This window comes from Podarcis liolepis (genome assembly GCF_965112155.1).
Source record: "Podarcis liolepis genome assembly, chromosome: 4".
NCBI classification, from domain to species: Eukaryota; Metazoa; Chordata; class Lepidosauria; order Squamata; family Lacertidae; genus Podarcis; species Podarcis liolepis.
The window spans coordinates 50,753,727-50,779,861 of record NC_139558.1 but is presented as its reverse complement, the minus strand read 5'-3'; the positions used below and the strand labels follow the sequence as shown (position 1 = coordinate 50,779,861).

The 26,135-nt window shown below is 43.0% G+C and overlaps 1 protein-coding gene across 2 annotated transcripts; it reads right to left on the bottom strand.

The window, feature by feature from the left end:
- Positions 1 to 3,167: 3,167 nt before the first annotated feature.
- On the bottom strand, positions 3,168 to 18,499 carry SIK1 (salt inducible kinase 1). Of its 2 annotated transcripts, none has more exons than XM_083498439.1 (14): positions 17,830 to 18,499; positions 16,887 to 17,117; positions 15,895 to 16,011; positions 13,608 to 13,671; positions 13,018 to 13,179; positions 12,517 to 12,641; positions 12,268 to 12,391; positions 11,400 to 11,623; positions 10,722 to 10,871; positions 10,046 to 10,168; positions 9,503 to 9,725; positions 7,748 to 8,023; positions 7,093 to 7,342; positions 3,168 to 6,141 (listed from the first exon to the last, which is right to left on the bottom strand). In XM_083498439.1, the coding sequence occupies exons 2-14, from the start codon at positions 17,037 to 17,039 to the stop codon at positions 5,736 to 5,738; spliced, it is 2,397 nt and encodes a 798-aa protein (XP_083354565.1). In that variant the 5' UTR covers positions 17,040 to 17,117; positions 17,830 to 18,499; the 3' UTR covers positions 3,168 to 5,735. The 2 variants fall into 2 exon arrangements, with proteins under 2 accessions (XP_083354565.1, XP_083354566.1); XM_083498440.1 differs by having other exon boundaries at positions 17,603 to 18,022.
- Positions 18,500 to 26,135: the final 7,636 nt, after the last annotated feature.

Genomic DNA, 26,135 nt, shown 5'->3' with positions numbered 1-26,135 from the left:
GGAGAGCAGGTGGGAATATGGACTGAAATTGCCAAGCCAGTGTTTGGTTTGCTGTTTCTTTAATCCCACGGAGATCACTGTGAGAAAGTAGCGGATCCCATGCCTCTTGCCCAAAGTGACACTAAGTGGGTGGCAGCAGCAGAGAGGACCAGAATGGGATCCTTACAGCATTGGTGCTGCAGTGGGAGACACCTTTCCATTACAGGGGCTGAATATATTCCAACTGGAATAGTACTCCACAGACATGGGAGGGAATACCTAAAAGCAGGCAAAAAGCTGGTATCCACCTTGTTGTTGTTGTTTAGTCGTTTAGTCGTGTCCGACTCTTCCTGACCCCATGGACCAGAGCACGCCAGGCACTCCTGTCTTCCACTGCCTCCCGCAGTTTGGTCAAACTCATGCTGGTAGCTTCGAGAACACCGTCCAACCATCTCAAACTCTGTTGTCCCTTTCTCCTTGTGCCCTCTAACTTTCCCAACATCAGGGTTTTTTCCAGCGAGTCTTCTCTTCTCATGAGGTGGCCAAGGGGCTTGAATAACTCAGAGAAGCTATGAGCTATGCCGTGCAGGGCCACCCAGGATGGACAGGTCATAGTGGAGAGTTTTGACCAAACGTGATCCACCTGGAGCAGGAACCGGCAAGCCACTCCAGTATCCCTGCCAAGAAAACTACATGGACAAAGACAACAGGTATCCACCTGTCCTTTAATAAATGATGATGTCTGGGGGTCCACAGTTTGAGGGCAACAGAAAGAGAGAGGGGGGGGAGGGAGAGAGAGAGAGAGAGAGAGAGAGAGAGAGAGAGAGAGAGAGAGAGATGACTTTGGGCTCTCTGTAAGCACCATAGGGTGTCGGGTGCCTCTCTAGAAATCTGACATGACAGCAGTGAACTTGGGCTGTCTGTTGGGGTTTTTACACTGCAGCTCTCCCTGTGCTCAGCCCATTTATTTGTAAGCAAACAGAACCATTAAAAGAGGCCAACAAGCCTCCAGCAACTTCCTTCCAAAGTGAGTAAACACTGAACCCATGGGACTTTCCACAACTTGGAGAAGTGGGATGAGCAATGCAGTACTTCCCTACAGAGAGAGATTATCTGTGGAACAGAGCAGTATTCCAAGCTATAGAGGAAGAAGGAAACGCTTCAAGGTCACCAATCAAACAGCCTGGGAGAAGGGAGAACAAGTCCCATGATCAGGTTCCAACCTCAGAAGCCTTCTTCTGTGCCTCTCGAAACAAACGTGTGCAAAACCACAACACTCTACGCCCCAGATTTAAAAGCTACATTTGCAGCCGTTCATTATGAGCAGGGATACTAAGAGTTAAGTTCACAGTTGGTGTCAGCCCCAGTTCCCTAATGGTATGTAGCCAAAGGAATTATTGAGCCAAAAGTATGCATTCATAGGCAATTTATTTCTGCTTATGCAATGTAAGAGGGATAAGCATGTGGAAAATCTAGATGCTTTGGAAGATCTTGTCCAAATTCATATGCAAAAACAGATGACATGCACAGAGATTGCCAGCATCTCCTGTTTGACAATTGCTGAAAGTAAAAGACAAACGCTCCCCCCCCCCCCGGCCAACACTCATCTGCCAAACCGTGATTAGTCCCCAAGAAGAGACAGAAATCTCTTTCTGAACACACCTCCCCCCCCCCACTCCCCAGTGCAGAAAGTGGTGTTTATGCCATGCTGGCACTACAGCCCTGCCTCTAGCAATGCCACACAAAGTAATAATTATAATTATTGCCCAAGTCCTGTACACTGCATTTAGTGGCTGATGGGATATTAGTGGCAGGCCAAGGAGGAAGCTGAAGCTGCCCTACTTACATCACCCCACAACAAGGGCAACAGTATTCGCTTGGGTAAATCTAGGTTTGCCAACCAGCCATTATTTGACAGGTCTTACGAGCAAAACTGCATTCAGGGAAGTAACCAGTATCTGGGATTAAAATGCCAGTAAACTACGGAGACAGCTCAAGAATTTCCGTATATGTGAACAGATATTTTTTTTAAGTTCACTGATATTTCCTTCATTTTGCTACCTTAATCCTTAGCTTCAAAGGCCAGCCAAGAGGATGATTTGCAACATTTCCAAAAGATCCCAAGACTTTTGACAATCTTATGATGTTCCATTATTCAGGGCAGGGGAGAGCCAGTGAGAAAGGCAGAACTTTAAAACAATTCCTCCTCGACAATATGCTTCTTTCGTGTTTGGTCTGAGTGAAGTTACAATACTTAATTTGTACCTCTACATATATTGGCTGTGGATTTCTTGTGTGTTAACAAGCTGATTTAATCACAAGTCATTTGGCATATATGCGGCCTTCCTATGGAATTTACTAGGTGACAGTTATTGCCCCATTTTTAGAAATCCATACAGAATATAATTTTATGACATTTCTACATCATAATTCCTTTTATTTGGACTTTAATACTAACTATATACAATAGTAGGAGGAAGAGAGAGACTGACTGATTACTATACTTGATCCAGTGCATCACCTGGTGTGTTTTGTTATACTGAGTTTCACATACACAGAGACTTTATATAATTGTCATCTCGACTTATTATGTTTCTGCAAATTTCTCCCCTAACCTTCTAGGTGTTCTTGGTAAAACTAGCTCCACATAAGGTCCTAGGAGAGCAGCAAATGAGTATTTTTAATATCAAAAGTTAGCAACCCTATAAAGATCCCCAAAATCCATAAAATGTTAAGCCATAATAATTTGTTAGTGCCGGATGAATTTTAGTTGCTTGCGCTCAAGAGGATAGAACTGTACACAAAAAGAAATACCTTGCATACGTTCCAATGACTGTGTGGAGACTGGGGACAGGACCAGAGAACATGGTTCTGTTTCCTTTTCCATGTAGTCCGTATACCAGCCTTTCCCATCCTAGCGCCTTTCAGATGTTTTGGACTACAACTCCCATCAGCCTCAGCTAGCACAGCGTTTTGGAAGCTGTGATCCAAAACACTCTGGAGGACACCAGATCAGGAAACACCGTAGTATTTGTGTGGGGGTGGAAAACATCTGAGGAGCCCTTCTGTTTTTCATGGAAATAAAAGACTTTACAAAAAGATCAGCTGTAAGGGAAACCCAAATAGATGTATCTTTTTTTAAAAGCCACACTTAAAAAAAAAAAAAGGATTGCAAGGCAGATCGTAAATTATTTCAACAACTGTTTATTTAAATATTAAATAAAACACAACTAATCATTTTGGTGTACATCTCTTTAACATAAGAAACAAAATGATCTCGTCATGATAAAAAATAAAACTATACATCTTAATTAAACCAATCACATGGTGTATTTAAATAATCTATTGCATTGCAGTCTGCAAAACAGTACTGTCAAGAACACTACAAGGGGGGAAAGGAGACACAAACCCTGAAATGTTGAAAATGACCTTTTTCTACTTCAGAATAGTTTCAAAGCATTTTCTATAGCAATTGGGGAGGGGGGGGGCTCAAGAAGTAAAGTGCTTGTCATTGCTTAGAACAAAAAGTTGTTTTTTTGTGGCCTCTTGATCTATGGTAGAAAATGAAGTAAAAAGACAGAAATGGGTGGGGTGGGGAATGCAGTTCATAAAATGACATGTTGCTACTGTTTTACGAAAATGAAGGCAACGTTGCTGCTTTGTGATGGATCTTGCTCCCACTCCTTGTAGCCACTCCTACAAACCACACACCAAACCGCTTTGCAAGTTAGCATGAGTCTGGTATTTTCTCTGCCGAAAGGCACCAGTTAGAGAGAAGGTTGTACGGAGTTATTTCCCTTCACCTTGGAGATTCCACAACACAAAGCAGCAGCAGCAGCAAACTGAAGACACGTCAATATAGATACTGTACACAGATAAAGAGGTTGAAAAGCCACAGATAGATCTATACAACTTTATCTCCCTCCTCACTACCACCACAGACAGACAGTCTTTGGCATATTTATTTAAAAAAATAGCTTTTTTTCTTTTTCTTTTTTTACATATATAACACTGCAGGTTGCAAGAAGCAGTAGTAGTAACTTGAAGGCACCCCTGTGTTACATTTAGAGATGGGTCCTTAAAAGTGTTAGACAGAATGAAGCTGTTTTCAGACATTTGAATGGTAATTTAGGCCAAGCTTGCTCACCTGCTACTGACAACTGATCTTCCACCCTCTTTCCCCCACCAACTATCTATTAGGTCAAAGGAAGACCTGCTGTGGTCTCCCCGCTCCCTCTGACATCCATTGCCAGACTTCCACTGGTATCAACAAAGGTCATTCTCTGGTCAGAGGAAGCAAATGCCAGGGAACTCCAAAAAGCTTATTTCAAAAGCCAAGTAGTGTATATTGTCTTCCGAGTCCTATATGTGTGCACGCACACACACACATAGAGGATATTAAAACCGCAAATAAAAATGCCTAAAATAAAAACAACAACCCTCTCGTCTATTAGTATACAAAACAACAAAACCCAGAAGTTGTGCTGTTCATCTCACTTAAACTAGTTTGTTCAAAAAACGACTGTTTACGAAGAGTATCAAGTTGTGCTATCCTATTTCCTTTTGACTGTCAGTATAATTGTCACAACCTTTTGAATATTGCACGTTTCCCCAATGAGACAGTTCAGTTTGGACCCTGATAACGAAATGCATAAAAACCTCATTAGCAGCGGCATTAATTGTGTGCAGCACTGAGAGACATCCCATAGGCAACCTCAAAGCATTTGATAGTGCTTTTCAAGGGGTGGCAGAGGGAAGGGAGGTAAAAGAAGAATTTAAAAAGAAAGCCTTCCCACACCAGCACCTCTTAGCAATTCTGCTCCCATCACCTCTGCGGTATTCCATGGGCATCTCCTCACTGATGCACAGACATTTTCCTACTGTTGAACCTCACCACCACCGGAAGAGAGAAAGGCAGGAACACAATTTGTAGTCTGGTAACAGAACCGCCAGAGGACAAATTAATTGCTTCTAATGAATACAAACTACCCTTAGCTGCTACAAGTGAGAGACTAAGCAGAAAAGTTCACAGTTTCCTCTTAAGGTATAAACCTTTGAGTAAGGGAGAATATAAAGTAAAGAGAGGTATTGGTTCCTTTAACAAGAGTATAAAAACAAATAATGCGTAATAATTTTGTCATTATTCCCCTATCAACGATTAATGTGACACAAAAGCATCTGTGTTTATGTTTGTGGGTGGCGGTTTTTTCTTGCTTGTCGTCTTTAAGAAAAGAGGTAATTATCGTCTTCACAAATCCATAAACAAATATTGTGAATAGGGTGGCTCTGGTCCCTTCTTTGAAAAGCCTTCCCCTGCTACACCACAACCATTGACAGCCGTCAAAGTCTTGCATAACAGCAGAGCTGTATTGGCCTGACTTTAATACAGTACCAGAAAAGTGTTCTCCTGTGCTCTCCCCACCCCACCCCCACTTCCCTGTCATTCTTTTCTTCCAAAAACAAAAGAGGTTTTTTTTTCTCCTTTCAGTTTCTGGTTACATTTGTTCAGTGCAAGTACAGTTGAAGCCAAAAGACGCAAGTATTGCTTTTTTCTTTTAGTTCTATAAAGTTCGGGGCTTTACTAAGCCAAATGGCCTCTTCACATATTTCAAACAGGTTATTGCTTCTGAGTTTTTACTGTTGCAAAAAATAATAAAAATCACCCATCTGCAGATCGTAGCGAGAGCAGCACACTCTTCCAAAAGAGAGATGTGTGAACCATGAGAACTGGAGAGCAGGAAGGGGGGCGGGGAATCTTATTTGACTAAGACGAACTTCCCCATCTGGGTGGATGTAAGGTCCTCCATTTCAAAGTCCCCATGCTGCAAAGTAACTGCATCATAGCTCGGAGATTGCACAGCAAAGCCATTCTGCTGAGAAAACATGGAGGCGATGGGGGAGACATTGCTACTGATGTGCAGGTGGGTGTCTAGGAGGTGAGCAGCTGAAGTTACTGGAGAAACACTGACTCCAAACAGGTGAGGCTGGAGAAACTGGGTGTTGCGGAAGGCAAACTCTAATGAGTTCTCGCTCTGCAGTTCGGACAGGGGGAAGGAACTGGGTGCTTTGCTTCCTGTAGTGTCAGGCATGAGGATGGTGTGCGACTGGGACACCTGAGAAGGTTGGTGACAGGCTGGCTGGTGATGTTGTAACTGGAGCATTCTGGATACAAGAAAGAAGAGAGTGAAGAAGTTATCCATTTTTAATATGCTTCCTTGGGGTTGTTCTCACATTACAGCCTCTGTCCCTCACACCTTGGCATTAGAAGCATTTGTCTTTGCAAGTCGTGACAGCAGCTTTGGTGGGGGGGGGGGACATTCTTCTGCATGACTAAGCCACTGGTACAGAGTCTCCCTTGTGGGCTGCAGCCCTACACAGACATTCCATCTCTATGTGTGTGGTGGGAAATGGGGATCTTGCCAGCTTAGCCTATCCCATCCTCCGTGGTGTGCTTGCCTCACCCAAAATGCTGTTCACAAGTTTAGCTATGTGTGTACAACCCAGCATGAACAGATCCTACCCACACCACCCGGAGATCTGAAAATCAAGAGGCACAGTTCAGTGTGGACTGAGCTTATGTGGATACTAGGCTCTACACAGCCCCTGCACAGAAGAGGATGACCCGGGGTAGGGCTGGTGTAATTTGCATCCCCACCATGCACATAGTTTGGATGTCTGTGCAGAACTCTGTGTGATGCAGAAGCAATGTGAGATGCTAAAAAGTATCCTTCCATGCCTGAAAATACTAAGAACGAATCTTATGACAACAACTGGAATTCCTCCAATAACAATAATAATAAATACCCCCAATAACAATAATAATAAACCCATTGAAACCAATGGGCTTCAGTTAGCCCTGGCTAACTTAAGCCCACTGATTTAAATGGGTCAACTCCAAGAATGACTTAGTCAGACGCAGCCCATTTATGTTTAAACCTGAGCACCCTATATTGCAAACTGATGCTTTAAGTGGAGCTAGCAATGCTAGCATCAGATCACATATCCTGTCCCAAAAGTAATGTGGAAAATAAACAGCTCGTCTGTTTTCAATGTGAAGGCAAGGTCGTGATATACTAAGCTACTGTTACAATAGCCAGTGTGTTGCTCTCTCACCTCTGCTGCTGAAGCACCTCTTCAAGGAGGTTCCTGCTCTCTCTACTGCTTACGCCGCTGCCACCATTTCCCCCGCTGCTGTATATGCAGGCACTCTGCTGAGAATGCTGGAAAGGACTCGTGCCGTTCCGTGCTACCCGAGCAGATGAGGACTGGCACACCTGGCGAGCAAGCCCTTTGATTTTATTCAGTCCCAGAAAACCTTTGGCTCTGGCATTCTTCCGTAGCTGCTGTCTAAATGCCTTCAAGCCTATAAAGCAAAGAAGAAGAAGGAGAGTTATAAATCTACCAGCATGACAGGTTGACATTGTCTTTGGACACACACATTACTTGCACCTACTACAGACCTGCTGCAGCTCATTTCCCCACCAATCAGGAACCTCGTACAAGAGCCACAGAAGACAAATAGAACCCAATTTAATCTGCCAAGCAGCTCCTCTTTTCCCAACTTGCATATCTTATAAACTGCACTGTTGCATTTTCAGGTTATTTCATGGGATGGGCAAATAAAATGTGTGCAGATGGTCTGTGCTAACCTTATGATGAAAGCAGGAGTCTGGCATATTGATTACAGAACTACAAAAAGCAACTACTTGATGTATCTACTGTGTGTGTTTATGGGCTGGTATTGCTTACATAGCAAGGAAATAATTACCTTGAGTTAGTGAGGTATCAGATGCCCTCCTTCCTTCCTGGAAGCTGACCGGCAACAGAGAAGCACCACCCAGACAGCCCTGAGCCTGCAATACTGGTGTGTCCGAATGGGAAGTCGGAAACGATGATGTAACTCTGGCTGTCGCTGGGTGACCAAGCATCATCTGATCTTCCAAACAGTTGCTCAGAGCCACAGAGCCATCATTTGCTGATGAAGTGAGGCAGCTGTCAGAACTGGTTCCTTCCGTAGGGCTTGCGGAAGAGGAAATGACTATACCTACAAAAAGAAGCAGATGGGTTGGAAGAGACCGTCTGCAAAATGGATACAGGAAGTTAAAGAAGAGTGTTGGAAATAAGATTAATCTCCCCACCCAAAGAAAATCTACCATTAACCGAAGCCTCAGACCACAATGCAAACAAGTATAAAACTCACAAGGCTTTGTACGTGGCAGGCGTGCCATCCAAGTTATAGCAGCAATGTAGTCTTATAGGGTGATTTTATTGCTAAAGCGAGTAATAATACAATAGGGGATCCTTGCTCTATCAAGTGCAGCTGCAATAATTATCTTGGTTTTAGGGCTTAGATGGCCTTTTCCAGGGGACAGGGTGAAGGTACGGGAATAGTGTTGACACTATTGTGGGTTTGTGTGGTGTGTGTTTAGTAAAGGTAGCACACAAATCATGGCAGGTTCTGTAGCTTACCAGGAGGGAGAAGGATGTGCTGGGGAGGTTAACCTGCCAGTGTGCTTGCACTGCACTGACCTCCCTGCCATCTCTTCCCTCTCCTCCCTGGAAAGCAACATCAACCCACCAGCCAAGAAGCTAGCATAGCTGGCTAGAACTCCGTGTCAGAGGCAAAATATCCTGCTTCCAAATAATGCCATGGAATGCAGCGAGAGATGCAAACTGTTCACTAAGCTTCAAAAACACACTCCATACCCACTGAAGATAGGTAATGAAGAGTGAAAACACACAATTTCCAAAGAAACTAGGGCGGGGAGGGAATGGGAAGAGGGAAGAATAAAAAAAGTAAATAAAACAGTTAACAAAAACTATGGTCTGATGTTCAGACTTGCACTTTTAAATTAAATGGTTACATGACGTGCTCTATCGTTTTGGGGAGCAACAGAGAACGAAGAGAGAGGGAATTAAAAGGTTTTAAGAGGGCATGGCTAGGGAAAGAGCCTGTTTTGCTAGTCTCAAGAAAAATAATAGGAAATGGCCTTAAACAGAGTCAAGTAGCATTGTTCACAATGACTGGCAGCTGCTCTCCAGGGTCTCTCCCAGCTCTACTTGCAGACTTCCAGGATTGAACCTGGGACCTTCTGCATGCAAGCAGATGCTCTGCTAATGAGCTATTGTATATTCTCAATGGTGCTCATACCACCATCTTCCAACTATGGGGCTCATATTTTGACAAAACGTTGACAAACACTGCAGCTACAATGCTTAAAAAAGGAAATTTTCTCTACAAAGATGATCATGCTTGGGTAAATGTCGTTCAGATTTCCAATAACCATTACATGTTTATTTTGCACTGGAAGGAAAAGCCCCATTCTGGAATAGGCCTGTGAGAGTTACTTGGCTGTTCGGCTCCAAATCCAAATGTTTTAAATAGCCTACTGTGAATAAATGCACTAAACAGAGGCACAAAAAAACTGTGATGTCTGTCAACATGTTGTTTAAAGCACAAAAAGGAAACACTCTTCTACCCTCTATGTATATCCTGCGGTCTACCCTTCTTGCAAACACTTACATGGCGGAGAACACTGATAAAAATGAGTTGTCACTTCAGCCAGCGTGTGCCTTCGGCTTGTGTTGATGGGGAGGCGAATGGGGTTGAAGGCTTTAATTTCCTCCTCCAGCTCTTTGTCCTGCCTGACTTCCTCACTGATGGTGGTTTCCAGGAGGCTGTTTGGAGAGATTGAGCGATTCCGAAAAAGACTGTTGAAGTTCGGGTCCACAGGAAAGAACATAGGCTGAAAGGTCAAAAAAGACAGGAAGTGATAGAGTGGCCTTGTTTGGTTCTTCCCCACATTCCTCTCCCCAACGCTCCCTTCATTATCATAGCTGCTTGGGTTCCCTGTGTATTATGCCTCTATGATATCCTTCAAGGGATTTTTTATTCAGTTTTATGAATTTTACTTACAAATAAAAAGATGGATGGGGTGGATATTTAAATGCATCCTAGACCTTTTTGCCCTCAGGTCTCTCTCACTCACAAACACACACACACATACACACAGGCATGTACACTTCCTTCAATCAAACACGAAGTGAGGATGCTAGCAGCACCAACCTGTAATGGGTTGTTTATGTCACAATCCATTTCTGCCTGCAAGGGCGACTGAATCAGATTCTGGGGCTGCTGGTAGAACAGAGATGATCTCAAGGTCTCGCTGGCAAGGCTGTCCTGAGGCAACTGAAGCCAAAGAAGGATTGAGAGAACAGTCATTACCAACCACTCTTGTAACTAGAACAAATACATTAAGCTTGAAAGGCTGCACGGGTATGGATCAATATGAAAGGATGAATTAATTTGCTCTTCAATAAATACATATCCATACAGAGTTCCAAGTAATACAGAGGTTAGGACATTGCACAGGATGCAGCTCCTGTCTGCTTAATGCTTCACAGACGGAGATTTCCTGCAGCCTATGGTTTTTACACTTGTATAATTCATTCTACATCCTCCTGAGTGCTTCCATAATTTTGGTTTTAAACCTGAAGCAAGCCACGTTTCCTGTCGACACTGAGGCCGGGTACAAGAGACCTCCTCCCCACCCGCTTCCTATCCCCTGCTGAAAAATGTCCTTTGATCTCAGGCATAAAAAGAAACATGAGGAAAATGCCACTCTTGGTCACACAAAATATAAGCTACTGCCCCAGAAGCAGAATATGCAGCAGAATATATACTTCTTAAAAGGACAGCGAGGAAGTGGTGTGACCTTATGAAGGACAGCGCATCATCTTACCTCAATGTTGCTGAAGTCTGAGCTCCTTGGCCTTTGCTGACGGCTGCTTACTGGGCGATTTGACAACTGATTGCTTCGGTACTCCTTGAGACGCTCCAGGAGAAGGTAATAAATTGCAGCGAAGTGATTGTAGCTGCTGTTTTGTAGAGACTAGAGGGGACAGGAGAGAGAAAGGCAGCTGTTAATAGATTGCTTGGTTCAAAAGGGGAGGGCCACCTCTTCGCTAAAGGTCAGAAGGTCAAGACGCGTTTACTTGGAAGAATGAGCCCCTTGGAAGAATGCATTTAAAATAGAGGGATTGGGATGTGTGTATTATTAGAAGCAACGCAAGCCCATTCTCAGAAGGCAAAAAAACTTGGTCATGTGTGCTTTCAAGTTAGTCTCCTATGTCCCATATTTCCCTCTTATCAGCCAGGTATGTCTGCAGCCTAATAATTCAGTCTCGTGCCTATAGTGCCATATTTGAGAAGCACCCTGCCTGGTTTCCAGATAACATGGAAGAAATTCTACCAAGCAACACACTACTTTTTAGCACCACCACAACATGGGGCACCATTTTCAAAATTTGAAATCTAAATGGGAAACATATTACCCTTTCCTATAGAGCACAATGTCTATTCCAATATTTTATAAGGGACAAGGGCTTCTCAGATGCCAAACATGTAGCTAAGGGCTCACCTCAACTGTTCTCTGCCTATCAATCCCAAGAGTATGCATGATCCCAAGGACTTGTTCGTTGTAGTCACCCAGGTTAGAGTTGTAGTTATGCATGGAGAATGACAAAGACTGCTGCTGCTGAAGGGAAGGGTCTGCTTGCATCCACTTGTGCTGCTTTATTTGGGCAATTGTGATTCGTTTTGTGGGATCCACAACCAGCATTCGTCGAATCAGCGTTTCACAGTCTGTTGAAAGACAAGACACAAAACCGAAACATGAATATAGATATTAAGAGGCAAGACACATCACTGAAAGCTAAACTAGTGGCCACTACTTTTTATTATTACCCATAAAAGAGCACCAAACAACTGTCTGATAACCTAAGGTAAATCTACCTTCATGGTTATTTTGCAATTGTATCACATACCGCTCAAAAGAGTTTAAGCTGTTTTGAATCTATATGCTGAAAACAATGATAAATTAACATGTTCTTTTTTCCACAGCATGAGCAAGATGTAAGTTATTGGGGAACTGTAGCAAACTGTCAATATTTCAGTCTTTGACAGAATGTCCTAGCTTTAATGACTGAATGAATTTAAAATAATTTTTAATATGCCCCTTTTCATTAAATATAAGCCACTACAGCCAGAGTGCCATCCTCTTCTTCACAGATATGCCTTTGTACATGTCATATAAAATCTACCTGGGAAACATATGATTTCACTATCAACATAGATCTAGAGTGTTCTTCTAAACACCAAAAACAGGATTATGCAAGACATAAGCTTTTATCTGGAAAATATGGTTCAAAACCTAAAAATCTAACAAATAACTACAAAACGGGAAAGGAATTGTGGATTTCTAATGCCAGAAAGATTGGTAAACACACCTTGTGACATGAAGTAGGGAATGCGGAATCGTCCTTCGAGCACCCTTTGTCTTAAAGATGGCAGATTGGGTCCATCAAATGGCAGAGAGCCACAGACAAGGACATACAGCACAACGCCAAGGCTCTGCCAAGAAAGAAAAACAGTGCAATACATGAATGTCTGAAATGCAGTCAGTGAAGTCTGTCAAGCATTACCATCTTGGAAAATTAATAAACAACGAAAAATCTAATACAGAATGCAATACCTACCCATATATCAAGATGCGGACCTTCATATTCCTTTCCTTCAAAGACTTCAGGGGCTGCATAAGGTGGGCTCCCACACCACGTAGAGAGAGGCTCTCCAGATTTGTAGAAGTTTCCAAACCCAAAGTCTGTAGAGGAAGATAAATGAAATATTCCTTTATATTTTTAAAAATACACTTGCAATTAAAGCAAGCAGGGGCACTGCAAGGGACCTCTATGTATTTGTTTTGCTTTTGTATTTCAACATTGGATTTTACTCTTTTATTTATTGTGAGCTGTTCAGAGAAAGTATGTCACTGAGCAGCTTATATAAATCCAGTAAATAAATAAATTGCACCTATGCTTCTTTGCTAAGTATTATATATAATCCATTCAGCAGGTTCATAAACATAGATTTTCAAAGGTTCTGTCTATTGCGGCATCACACAAAGAAGTTGTTCATACAAGGATTTCATGAAGCCCTACTAAGTTTTTTAGTGACATAATCTGTGCAACCATTCTCACCTGCAAGCTTGATGTTCATGTTAGCGTCTAACAACAGGTTCTCCGTTTTGAGGTCTCTGTGCACTATATGATGACTGTGGCAATATTCTACAGCTGAAAGGATCTGCCAGAACTTCTTCCGTGCTTCACTCTCACTCAGGTGACTATGGGAAGTCAAGTGATCTGCCAAAGACAATGACAAAAGGGTCAAATACTAAACGCCACGGACAAACTTCTCCTTTGACCCCCAACTAGACTTTCCTCCTTCAGTGTTGTGACCTTTACTTTGGATATCTAAGCATTAGGATTGAAATCCTCAGCTTCTGTACCCTCATAAAACAACATGCCCACAAATAAATTCCCATCCATTAATTGGACTTCAGCTAATTAAGGAATTCATTTATATCTGGCTTTGCAGCCTAGACCAGACAAATACTTATCTGTTCAAAGCACAGTTATCTGAAGTAGAGTGTAACCCATATAATCCTATGTCTGTAGAAGTCTACAGATAAACAAAGCCCACATTTATCCGAATGCTAAGATGCATGCTCCTCACCCAACATTCAAGTTACTAAGGAAGTGTCTACTGTTATGCTTTGATAAGAACTTACCAAACATTTCTCCATTTTTTGCAAATTCAGTTACAATGTAAAGCATATCTTTTGTCTCCATAACCTAATAAGGGTATAGAGGGAGAAGAGAAAGAGAGAGGGGGGAGAAAAAAAACCCAGAATGCATTAAAAATACAGGCCTTTGAAATATTTAATATACTTTGAATATCAAATGCATTTGCTCCACAGAAAAGAGCTAAACGAAAAGACCAGGCTTCCCTGCATGAACCTAATATTGTTTCTATACAGAGATACTTCAATAGCATCCACCTCTTCCTTCAATGTCCATAATTTATTACATTAACGTGTATTAACTACACAGGCGTATCATGTTATTTAAGGACAGTTAACAGGACTCATGATCTCACTGTTAGGAAGCAGGTGACCGACACATTCAGAAGGTGGAACAAAAAGCAAACAAGAACTATCCAAGCGCCCCATTCACACTTGGTATTGTGTGGGTTTATTCACTCAGTAAGTTACTAGACGTGCCTGTCTATCCATAACAGCTTCCTATGTGTGCACAGCTATTTCTCAACATCCATCAACACCGAAGTGTGAATGGCAATTTCAGTATCAATTTACTTCTAAAAGGCATTACCGCCTGCAAAATAAGTTTAAAATGACCTAAAGCATTTTTTAAAATATGGTTCAAATTCTTTTTTTTTTAAAAAAAAATTAACATGTTGCTCCCTGAGACTGCCTCTCCTGCTTTACAGCATCAAATGATAAATATAAAACATCCGTCAAAGACAGCTCTCCCAAACAACTCTGTACTTTCTGGTTCAGTAAATTCTGGCTTACAAAAAAGGATTAAGAACCACAAAGCAGCAGCATCAGTGTCTGCAATGAGGTTTGACTATCAAAGGCAGAGAAAGGCGCTCTCATCCCACATATAAACATAATGAAAAATATAAATTTTATATATATATATATATATATATATATATATATATATATATGTAGAAAGAAGTGACAGGAAAGAGTAAGACATTTAAAATGTTCTGGGAAAGAGGCCAATTGGATTAAAATTAGACAGTGCTGTTGAAACTAAGTCAACACTATCCTTCCACCCCCAAACTGGCATTTCACCTAATTCCTGCAGCTCAGACTCCTCCACTAAAGGGGTGCATCAAAAAATGAACACAGAAAAGACGTGTAGGTAGGAATACTGTACTCTCCTCCTCACAAAAACAGCTTCTAAAAACACTTTTCTGGTTCAGCTAAGTAGCCTAATTCAGCAATGAGAGGATTTAAACAATATTTAATGCCTGAAATATTATTTTGACCTGGACTATTTTATAGAAAGGAAATAAAAATTATCTGTCAGGTAGGTAGAGTGATGACAAGCAGACCTAAATATGTGTTACAGCAGTTCATATGGCAGCCGTATATGTGTACTTTAAAAAAAATAATACCGCCACCAAAACAAGTTTCTCACTGGCTCTGCTTTTCATATTTGCGAAGCTTATCCTTGCTCATCTTCCCAAAGATAAGATGTATTTTCTAGGCATCTTATATTATGGCAATTGTTACTGTACACTGAACTTAAGAGCAGCTATATTCTTAAGCCACGTTTAACGTTTTCTTCTTCCTTAGACAAAAAGTCACTCATCACCTTCCTCTTAAATCCATAAGGTGCTCTTTAAGATGATTAAAAGGAACTTCCACCAAATACTAATTAGATAAGACATTTAGCATTTGTAAATTCAACTCTGCTCATCAGATGCAGAGTACATCAGTTTTTGTTCTTTTTTTAAGGAATGCATGTGCTGAAAATACAACTGAGCTAGAACAAATTGCATAGTATTTCACTGTGGCTTTTGAAGTTCCTAAAACCAAGATTTTAAGAAAACTTCCAAGTGGCAGCCTGACCCTAAACACATTTACTCAGACGAAGCCCAATTTCAACTAGTAATTCAAATAATCAGCATTGTAAGTAGAGGTTTGATTATGGTTTTGAAAATTCTATAAGCAGAGAAATATTTTCATCGTGTAAAGGCACAAGGAATTTTAGTTAAGTATGCCTCCCCAGCACACCTAGCACATCAAATGATTTACAGTCACATTTGAACAATTTATAATTGTTTGAATTGATTGTGAAAACAAAATAACAACCTTGCTAAATATTTAGATATAAAATACTTTGTCACTTTGTTCCAGCACTGTTTAGAAAAGTAATGTTAATTCATTTCCTGTTGGAAGCATGTGCATTTTAAGATCATTAGCAGCCAAAGCCATAAGGATAAGTCTAATAGCCAGGTAGTGATCAGAACTTATCTCTTACCTGATACAGCTTGATAATGTGGGGGTGGTTCAAAAGCTTCATAATCTGAACCTCTCGATAGATTTTCTCCAAATTGCTTGAATCTAACCGTGTTTTGTCAATAATTTTTATTGCAACCTATAGTTTCAAGAAAACAAACCCAGAACACTTGTAAAATATGGTTTTATACTACTGCACAACATACAAGTACAATTTAAAAAATGTTTTGAAAAACGAATCATATTTGAGAAAGTTAGGGAAAAGCAATCAACAAATGCAATAATAACACAAAGACTAGTTCACTGACGATCCATTTCATTGGAACCAACAGAACTTGTAAACAGATAAAAGTGAATGCAGCACAATTGTAAACGTGTTTACTTAGAAGTGTCACTAAATTCAACTTACTTACCCCTTAAACTATGCTTAAAGACTGCTACACTTAGGACTCAAAGTGCCAGTCACTGAATTTAAACTAAAATGGCAATCACTCCCGATGTTCCGTGTTTTATAATATATTGTCTAGTCCAGATTCAAGAAAATAGATCATAGGTTGACTTAGAAATTCAGCATATATAATTAAACTGTATATATATATATATATATAGTCGAAGCTTTCAGTGTTTTGATCCAAATCACATATCCCACTAAAGTTCTGAAAGGTAATGTAAGCTGGAATTGCACTACACAGCTTATTTCAAAAACTGACAACTACCTAGGAATATCAACTAAGACACCATGTCATCAGTTTGTTTTAACTATGTCAACAAAAATAGTGAAGAGAGCACTAATCACCAATACTTCCAAATTCATTTTGAAGTGATTTCAATGTGCAAATTGAACTGCTGCTATTTTAACTACATTCTATTATACAGTCTACTCCAGGGAGTTTCTCTTAATGTACCTAGTTTAGTCCTTATCTGTGGAAACAGAAAGCCCCACAGAGGAATACTACCAGCTCTTTACAGTTGATTTTCTATACAGATCAAGGCAGCAAACATCAACACACCCACCTGCGTTTTGGTGACTCTGTGTCTGGCCAGTTTTACTACAGCAAAATTGCCTTTTCCCAAGGTCCTCTCAATATCATAGAATCCGACCCGAAGAGGCCTTTGCTGGCTGTGGCTTGAGGTGGGGACAGTTGTATAATCTGACATGATCACCATGGTTTGATTTTGGTGGGTGACAAATGCTATTTAGAAATGTCTACATAAGCCTTCCTCTTCCGAGACTGGAATCTGCACCTGCAAGAAGACAAATAAAGTTCCAGTGAATTTTTCAGTGAATTATTATATATATATATATAATCTGCCCCACTGAGGTTCTACCAAATTGCCCCAAACTTCATAAGTTAGTCCTGAGGACTTTTCAACTTGGAGAAAGCGCAACTGACTCTTTCAAAGCTTGCCTAAGATAAAGGCAATGAAAGGTACTTTTGCAGCTTAAAAAATTAGCACTAAGTAGCAGAAAAGTGCTGGGCAGGTTCTGTCTAGGATGAGGGAAGAAACCCGTTCCAGGATCATCTGAAAAACTAACTTCTGCGCCCGATCCATTCAAGTTCCACTAACAATGAATGGGACGGGAATTGGGGGGCGTTAAGACGAGCGCCGCGCAAATCCCCTGCGGCTTGGCGAGTCTTGCAGCTTGGGAACCTCGCCTGGACTATTCGCAAGACGATCGTCATCTATACTATAGACATATATACAGAAACGCTCCACTCAAAAGCTACCTAGGGGCTGCAGCAAGGGCTTCCCTCAAAGCAGCCGCCGTCCCGGGAGGCAGAGAGAGAGACTAGGCTACCCAGACTGTGGGGAGCCCAGGGATGCCCCCGAGGACGGAGCATGAAAGCCACGAGGCGGAGGCGCCGCGGGAAATTCCCCTCGGAAAACTTGCGCCCCGAGTCAGCGCAGCGCCGGCTGCGAGCGTCTCCCCGCGCGCCTCGCTCTCCGACTCTACCTTGCGCGAGGCGGGCTGGCTGGCGGGCTGACTGCTGCCGCCGTCGCCGCCTCCTGCTCCGCGCCCGCCTGCCTGCCTGCCAGGCTCCCAGGCTGCTGCTGCTGCTGCTGCTCTCCCTGCTGCCCTCGCGCTCTGTGTGTGCCGGGGCCAGAGGAGCACGCGGGAAGCCCTCCCTCCGCCCCCTCCGAAAACCGAGACAGTCCCATTGACGTCACTTTGACGCCAGAGCGACGCGCGATCAAGCGCGAGGCTGAATGAGAAGGGAGAGAGAGACATCCAGCCGTTGCCAAGAGACGGGCGGCTCTGACGCGCGCCCAGATGGGCCCGTCGCCCTGGAGATCGGGAAGGTGGGGTGACGTTAGCGCCGAGAGAAAGGGAGAGGGAGGGAGCGAGAGGAGGAACGGCCCTCCCCGCTCGAAGGGCACCACGTGACCGTTTGTTATCATTGCAGGGGTCGCCCCCTGTCGGAGCCGCAGCGCCTCCAATTAACCCGTCCAGCGCCGGAATCAGCCTAGGCCCTTTCTCTCTCTTTTTCCCCCTTTCCTTTGTTAACCCCTTGTGCCCCGGAGCCCAGTGTGAGATTGGGCGCGTGGAACTCTACGGGCTCTACTGCGTGAGAATGTACGAGACCGTGTGCAAAGGGCGGCCGGAGAGCGGGGCTGCTTGGCAGTTAACGGTCGCACGTGCGCCGCCTCACCCGAGACCCCGATTAACCCCGTAGGCGCCAGTGGGGCGGATTTAACCTCTTGGCCGACGCGGCAAAGCAAGGCGGGCAGGCAGGGCGGTGTCGCCCCATCCATGTGCACCGAAATAGGATTAGGCAGCTTCACGCACCGGCACCCAAGGCAGGGATTAAACCTGGCCGCGGCTCTGAGAGGCTAGGCTGGCAGGAATGGCCTCTCCTCTGGGGCAGCCAGGGGCAGCTCGGCTCAGCTCCTCGCCCGCCCGGGGGGGGGGGGGGATGAGGCCTGTGGGGGGTGGTCGCCGGGCTCTCCAGGCGGTTGAGGGGGGAGGCGCCTGTTAAAAGTTGGCTTTGAACCCCCCTCGCAAAGGGTCCGAGATCTCGGGCATATTCGATTTATTTTTTGTTTTGATTTTTGGAACCACGTGTCAAGGGATTTGGAAGCCGCGTGTGTCAAGTGACCCTCGGGGCGCTTAAAATCGGACCAAAGAGACATCGGCTTCCAAAAGCGCCCAAGAAGATGTGTTTTCCCTCCTCGCATCTCCCGATACGGGATGGACAACAAGGAGCCTCGGCGGCGGGCGAGAGATGGTCGAGGATCCCTCACGCCCACAACTCCACGAAGATGGGACCGGCGGCCACCAAATTTAAAACAACAAACCACCCCCGTCCCGAAACAGTTAAACGTGCCTTGTAGATCCAGTGCTTCATTTTTTATGTGCTGCGTGCACAAATAATAAACGGGCTGCAAGCAAAATCCCCGGCGTGACCTTGACAGTTTGTCCTGCCTGGATTCGGTTTGCGTGGGTCACCTTGCCCCAACTCCTATAATGCCATTTAAATTGGCCGAGAGCTCGTGCAATGTGGCAGCAGGCCAGGAGTCCAAAGGCTAGTTTCAATTGCCCGGAGTGGAGAAGAATGCAGCAAAACCTCCGAATGAGAGTGGAGAATCACCCCAGCCCAAAATTTAGCCATCAGCAACGTCAGATTGGGGTGAGGTGATGCAGAAGCTGTGGCTTGGTAGAGAATTCTGTATACGTAAATGTATATGTATACATATGTAGTCAACTCAGTTCCATGGTTTATGGCATGTGCTCCCTCTATGCAGCTCTAGCCAATTTATACATTTTTCATTTCATTTGGGGGTTTCCCCCCTCCCTTTGAATTATTAGCATAATCACAACTATATTTAAAAAAACACACAGAAGGCACATAACAAAAATCAGGGAATTTTTGAGACTGAGACAAATTGATATATAAATGTTATATAAAAATTATTATGGTGTTTAAAACAACAACAACAACCAACTACAACATCACGAGCATATCCTGGACATATTTTTTCTTAGAGAGAAGGGGAGGTCAATATCTCATTGCTTAGCAGTAAAATTTAGGTAGGAATTCTGTACTCATTTACTCTATGGAAATAAAAATAAAAAAATTGTTTGTACCCACTGCATGGTTCCTACACAGCTGTCTTCCAGTGAGCCAAAAGTTAGAATTAGGTTGCAAGGACAAGAGTGTAGGTGTGACAGAAAGAAGACATGGCCTTAGCAGAATAGACATCTGGGAGTTTTGAGTGTTTGGGCTGCTAGACACAAACTTGATCAATGACCTTGGACTTTACTTGACCTATCTTTGTGATGGAGGTAATGAGGTGTACCTGTTCAGTGATGATCAGTTAGTGTCTGAACAGTGCTCAAAGAACCTCATGTGAAATAACAGGTGAGTATTCCTGATTATTAGGAAACAAAACTCACTGTTCTCACTGAAGCACTTGAAACCTAACAAAACAACATGTACAAGCACAGTGGCTGCAAATGAACAATTCCCTAGAAGTGATTACGAGTGAGATACATTGTGACAGGCTATGTTTCATCCCCTTGAAACCCTGGCAAGAGACTGTCCTAAACAAAGCTACACCTGGAATAAGGCATGAGTTTACTGTAGTCATAAAATAAACGGATTTGTCACCCAGGAATGGATGATATTGAGCAGCTCAGCATAACTGGTAAAATGATCTATTATGGCACATTACACAGGAGTGAGGCCCATTGGAGTCTTGGGTTTATCCTGGGGACCCTTGTATCTTTCTAGAATTAATTCTTTCAAGTGGGGCTTGCAACACAATGTTACAGTGTGGAATGTTGCTGTTTAGTGTTTCCATTGCATCCCAATTCCATACCTTCCCCCGATTTCCCCCGCCCTGCAACCAGCTTGCACTTCGTGCCCACTGAGCTTGCTCAATCTTCAATGGGAAATTTTATGTGGTGTTATATATGGAGGAAGACACTTGTGCTCAGCTCCAGCTACATTAAATTATTTCATTGCTCAATTGAGGTCTATGGGAAGCTCTCACTTTCTGATCCTCACAACATAAATAAATAGCTCTTGGGTGAACCAGGACCTATTCAGACAACGATATTGTTATGATGTATACATCATATGTGTATATGTGTGTGTTTATCCATCCTCCTGTTCCAACCACTCCATTCAGCCACTGTTCTGTCCTCTCCCACCCAGTTAGAGTTTGTTTACTCTCAGTCTCTCAGTATTCCATATTGAAATATTATGGTTGGGGTGGGACCTTGAGGTTTACCCCCTGCAACTTTTTGCAATTGTGCATATCTCAAGGTTCTCCAGGGTCTGCTGGTACTTGTCTCTTGTGTGCTAGTACTGCACAAGCAACAGGAAGTCTCAGGTTGGTATGAGTATACAGGTGATGGTTGTACTGTTCAGGGATCACTTCCCTTTTTGCTCCTATGCCTGTTCACCAAACTTTCTTCCACTTCCCCTCCCCTTTTGCATCAGCTTCTAGTCATGAGTGGAGACTGTGTTTGGTTCCCAGTTATATATTCTGATATATCCAGACCTCAGTCTCTGTCACATCTGTGGTTCATGTTAGATGAGTCTCGAGGTAGCACACATGTTAGGGCTTGATTGACACAGGTCAGGTTTCACCCATTCTTCTCGTCTAAAACCTCCCAGGGTTTATGATATCCTTGTGATGTTTGCAATGCCATTTACATCAACATTGATTCTTTTAATAAAGCAGTTCCCACACTTTTCTGTCTGCCAGTTCCAGTTAAATATTAATGCGATGTTTTCAAGTAGTTTGGTGATAGAAGTTTTGAAAGTTAAGACACATTCTCCTTCCCCTGCCTCTCTGTTTTTAAAATGCCTTGTAGATCTGCTGTACCACTTTAAAATCTGTGTAGGAATGAGTCAGCTTGACTTCCCCCCAACATTGCAGTTTGCAGAGTATTCTCAGTGTATGCTTTATCACTCTCACCAGTTCAGCATAGAATCAGTCCACAAGTTGCCCTTGTGCAGACCCCTGGGTATGCATTCTGACAATGTGTGTGCATAAAGTTCTTACACAAATGTGCTTGCCTGTTCAATGAAAGGGGCAGCTTTGTGTTCATGTACTGTTTAGCTTGCACATTGTATGGACAAATTAACTTCCGATTGGGAATGGCTGAATTGCTACAACAGGAATATATGAAACTGCAGGAAAGGGAGTTTATAGACTCAAAACAAATAGGGATGGTTTTTTTGGTGGAATTAATGAAGTGAAATAAAGATTGAACCATTCTATAATCACAATATTCTTGCAGCCAAATAACTGGCTGGCCAGTTCCATATAATCTCTGAAACTCAGTCCATGCCTCCTCCCAACCAATGCCCTTTATCCTTTTCTGTCCATTAGGGTTGGTAGGTCACAACACTGTGATGTTATAAAAAGCCACAGCCGTCAGAATTCCCCGAACATGGTCTAGACTTTAGACTTTGCAACTCTATACACATTGGCTCCCTCTCTTGTTTGCCCATGTCCAGCCAAAATGGCATCATTTCTCTAGGCCAGACCTTTACCCCAGTTCTGCTTCCTTTGCTCCCCCTTTCGTCATATTCACAGTCCTGTGCATGCCGGTCACATGCATGCTGACTGAATGCATTGCGGGGAGGGGAGGACTGCCCCCACTGGTCACGTCTCCCTGCTCCCCCACCTCTGCATGTTCAGCAGAAGCATGAAAGGGATTCACAATTCCAAATCAAGCATGTGGGATCAGAGGAGTTCACCCATCACAGGAGAATAGGTAATAGAATGTGCAGGTGCTCCATCTGGGGCATAGACAGACAGGGACACCTGAAGATCTCCCCTAGGGCCCTGGAAGAACTGGCTTCAAGACTCTGAAGTACTAGACTTACTTGTGACTGACTTATATGTAAGTTACATGACCTGACATACTGCACTCCTATATTTACTCAGATGTAAGTCCTATTGAAGAGGGGTCTGGGCTACTTCTAAGCAAATATGTATAGGATTGCAATGTTTCTTTCCTTTTCATTTTGAGTTTTATTTATGCCAAGGAAAGCTTTTTATTCTTTAGAAAACTGCAGAACCAAACCATATTTATCTCTGCATAAATCTTATTTTCATACTTACAAAGTAACAAGACAACATTTAGAAAACAAAATGAAAATTTTGATTTGGGAGCTTTTGGGAAAGTTCATATAGTGTTGTTTACTTACAAAGATAATGCCTACAAGAGGCCTCCTTGTAGCTCCCCTTTATAAAAGTTCTCCTTGGGACATTGTCATCATCATTCTGTAATTAATATAATACAACATAATAGCAACATAATTTATGGTGTTTTTAATAATTATGTGGTTTGGGGAAATAATGATTAAGGATTCATTTTTCTGTCAGAAAGGTACCAATTAGTTTACTCTGTGTGTTCCAATGCAAGTATTTTTTTGCTGCCAAACCAGTACTGCCAAAGAAATTATAACTCAACACTTAGTAGCTTGTCTGTGTCTGTCTAGTGGTCATCCTCCACCTTTTTTTCTGAATCAGTTTCCAGTCTTCCCTCTGGCTCTTCTTCACCCTTTCTCTGTAGTTCCTCTGAGACCTCTTCTTGATCCATGGCAACAGAGAAGAAGGTGCTTGCATCTGCAGTTGGTGACCCAAGCTCCAGTTCCTTTTGCTCCCAATGAATGCGAGCATGGCCACATTGGATGTGAAAGGCAGCTCCCTTCCTGGATAAACATACAGCCAGCTGTGCCAAACGCTTTGATGAGACACTTGGGTTGATCAAGCCAAATGGGAGATTACCACTAAATGACCTAAAGACTAGGTCAGTGTGTCCAAGCCCCAAATCCTTTGCAGTCTTCATCACATTTGTCCCACTGTCTACTACTATACACCCCACCCCTGGCCCAAGAGGTATGAGCTTATTTTCTGGAAGAAACAAGCTGGTCTCTTGAGTTTGCCAAAAAAATTAAATGCCCCTAAGCATAGGGAGTCGTTTGGGCTTTCTTAGAGTAACTGGTGATTCCTGATCTGAGCAAATGTCATGACTTCAAACAAGGCAGTCATTAATGTGGGATTGGATGAACAAGAAGGAAGCACCAAATTGCCCACAGCTTGGGCTACAGGAGGTTGGAGGGAGCTCCATTGGTGGGATTTATTCATGCTCCGCAATGAAAGCTTCCTCATTCAGGTGACTGCTGCAGAAACTGCACATCCAGTGCCTTCTGTGGCATTTCTATGTCGGACTGGAAAAACATGTGGGTGCTCCTCAAACAGATATTGAGAATTTTTCTCATCAACCTGTTCAACTGCCTCCTTGACACAGAAATTGTCATGGCACCAGCGAGTCTTACTGTTGGGGCGGAATACACTCTTCCTATTTCTTGGCAGCCATCCTGAAGATCAAACTATGATGGTGGTGAACTCTTGTTAGTTTCCATGTGTTCACCCTATTTGCATGAAAAACAAGGGAATGTGGGATTCTTTACACTCCATGGAACCACAAAATGCTGCTCCCCTCCCCACGAGGGAAGAAGGGGTGAGTGAAGGTCTGCATCAGGAGGGTGGGGGGAAATAGAGATCTACATCAGGATTAGTTTCCCCTGTGGATCTTGCCACCTGAGGCACCAGTCACCTCGCCTTGCCTCATGGGTGGGCCAGCCCTGCCTTAAGTTTTACATAGCAGCAGCAGGAAAACATCTCTCAGCAGCTGGCACCCTCCATTATTTCAAATGCACACACCCTGCCCAAATGCCCCTGGAATGATGCTAGGCCAGGATGTAGCCTTGCTCCAGGGGCCTTCTGGGAGAAGAGGTGTTCCACTACTGCAACAGGCAACAGCATAATTTAAAGTAAATGAAATGGTGGGGGAGGGGGACCTGCTGGTGGTAAAGGTACACATACACTTACACAAGACCTTTGAAAAATTTCACTCTCCCCTCAAAAATTTCAGAACTCCACCCCCTTTTATGCTTACTGAAGAGGTTGCTAAAATGTAAACGAGCATTTTATAACACAGCCCAATTTCCTGCCAAAAACCACATGGGGACACCATATAAATGGTGGGTGGAAGTTGCAAAAACAGAAACAATGACAAACTCCCACCCCCAGGACAAAAATCCCCCTACATTTGGAAATAATCCAAGGTGAATGCTGCAGAAATAATTTCAAAATCAGCTCACACCAAGAAGATGGAAGAAAGCTTTGAATCATGTTTAATTTTGCCTTGTCTTGGGAGAAAACCATTTCCTTCCAGGTTTACTTATGCTAAGTGGGCATCCCATGTTAAAAACGTATTATCTGTGATTATACCTTTTTAAAATAAACGGTGTCCTCACTGCTCCTGCGGTATGACAATGCAGTGCTGGAAATGGTGGAGCACTGTGAGAGTAATGGTAACCAAAACAAAATTAAAAAGAAAAACAGCTTATGGAAATTGCAGTGTTGGACAAGATGACTAAACGTTCCAATTAGTAACTGCCATAATTCATCATTCCACTGGGCTGCATCAGTGGGGGACAGCAGAGCCATCTCCTCTGGTGCCATGGAGAGGCCACTTGCCTTCTTCCCTTCCTGAACTGTTTGCATTCAAACTGGTCACCATGAGACTAATTATATAACTTTAAGAATTGGTGCCTGAGTTTCATTGTTTTCCCCTTTCCTCCCCATCCTTCTTCCTTTCGTGTTGTGTCTATTGGATTCATAGATTGTAAGACACTGGGTACAGATTATTGTCTGTGGGGTTTTTTTGTGTTTTTTTTAAAATAGTATATACAGCGCCTACCAAACTCTAGATGCTTTATAATGATGCTAATGAAAAGTGATAGTTCACTGGAGGTGTTTTCTTCTTCAGTCGTGGCTTCACCTGCTTATGAAATGGAAACTTCAGTGTTGAAAACGAAAAGGCAGCCAAAATTCAGCGCACCACTAATCTTTTCCCGACTAAAATGAACAATTTCCCCTCCCTTCACAGAAGTTCACAAACTGCTTTGTTTTCTGAGCAATGGAACTTTCTGAGCCTCTGTACCAGCTTCCCCACTTACAATCAGAGCATTCACTGCCAAATACAAAATACAATATATATTAGGCTGTATCTAATGTCCTCTGCTAGCGCAAGGGTTCTTGCGTTAGCAGACTGGTGAGTTTTAATATTCTGCAACAGTGAAATCCAGGGCAACAGCCACGTTAGCAAAAACTCATTACACAATAGTTTGTGCAACAAAGTTACCAGCAACCTACTTAAGCATTTTCTCATGCAAATATTAGTTCTGCTGGCACTAAACATTTCGCCAGCGCAACAAGCATACCCCT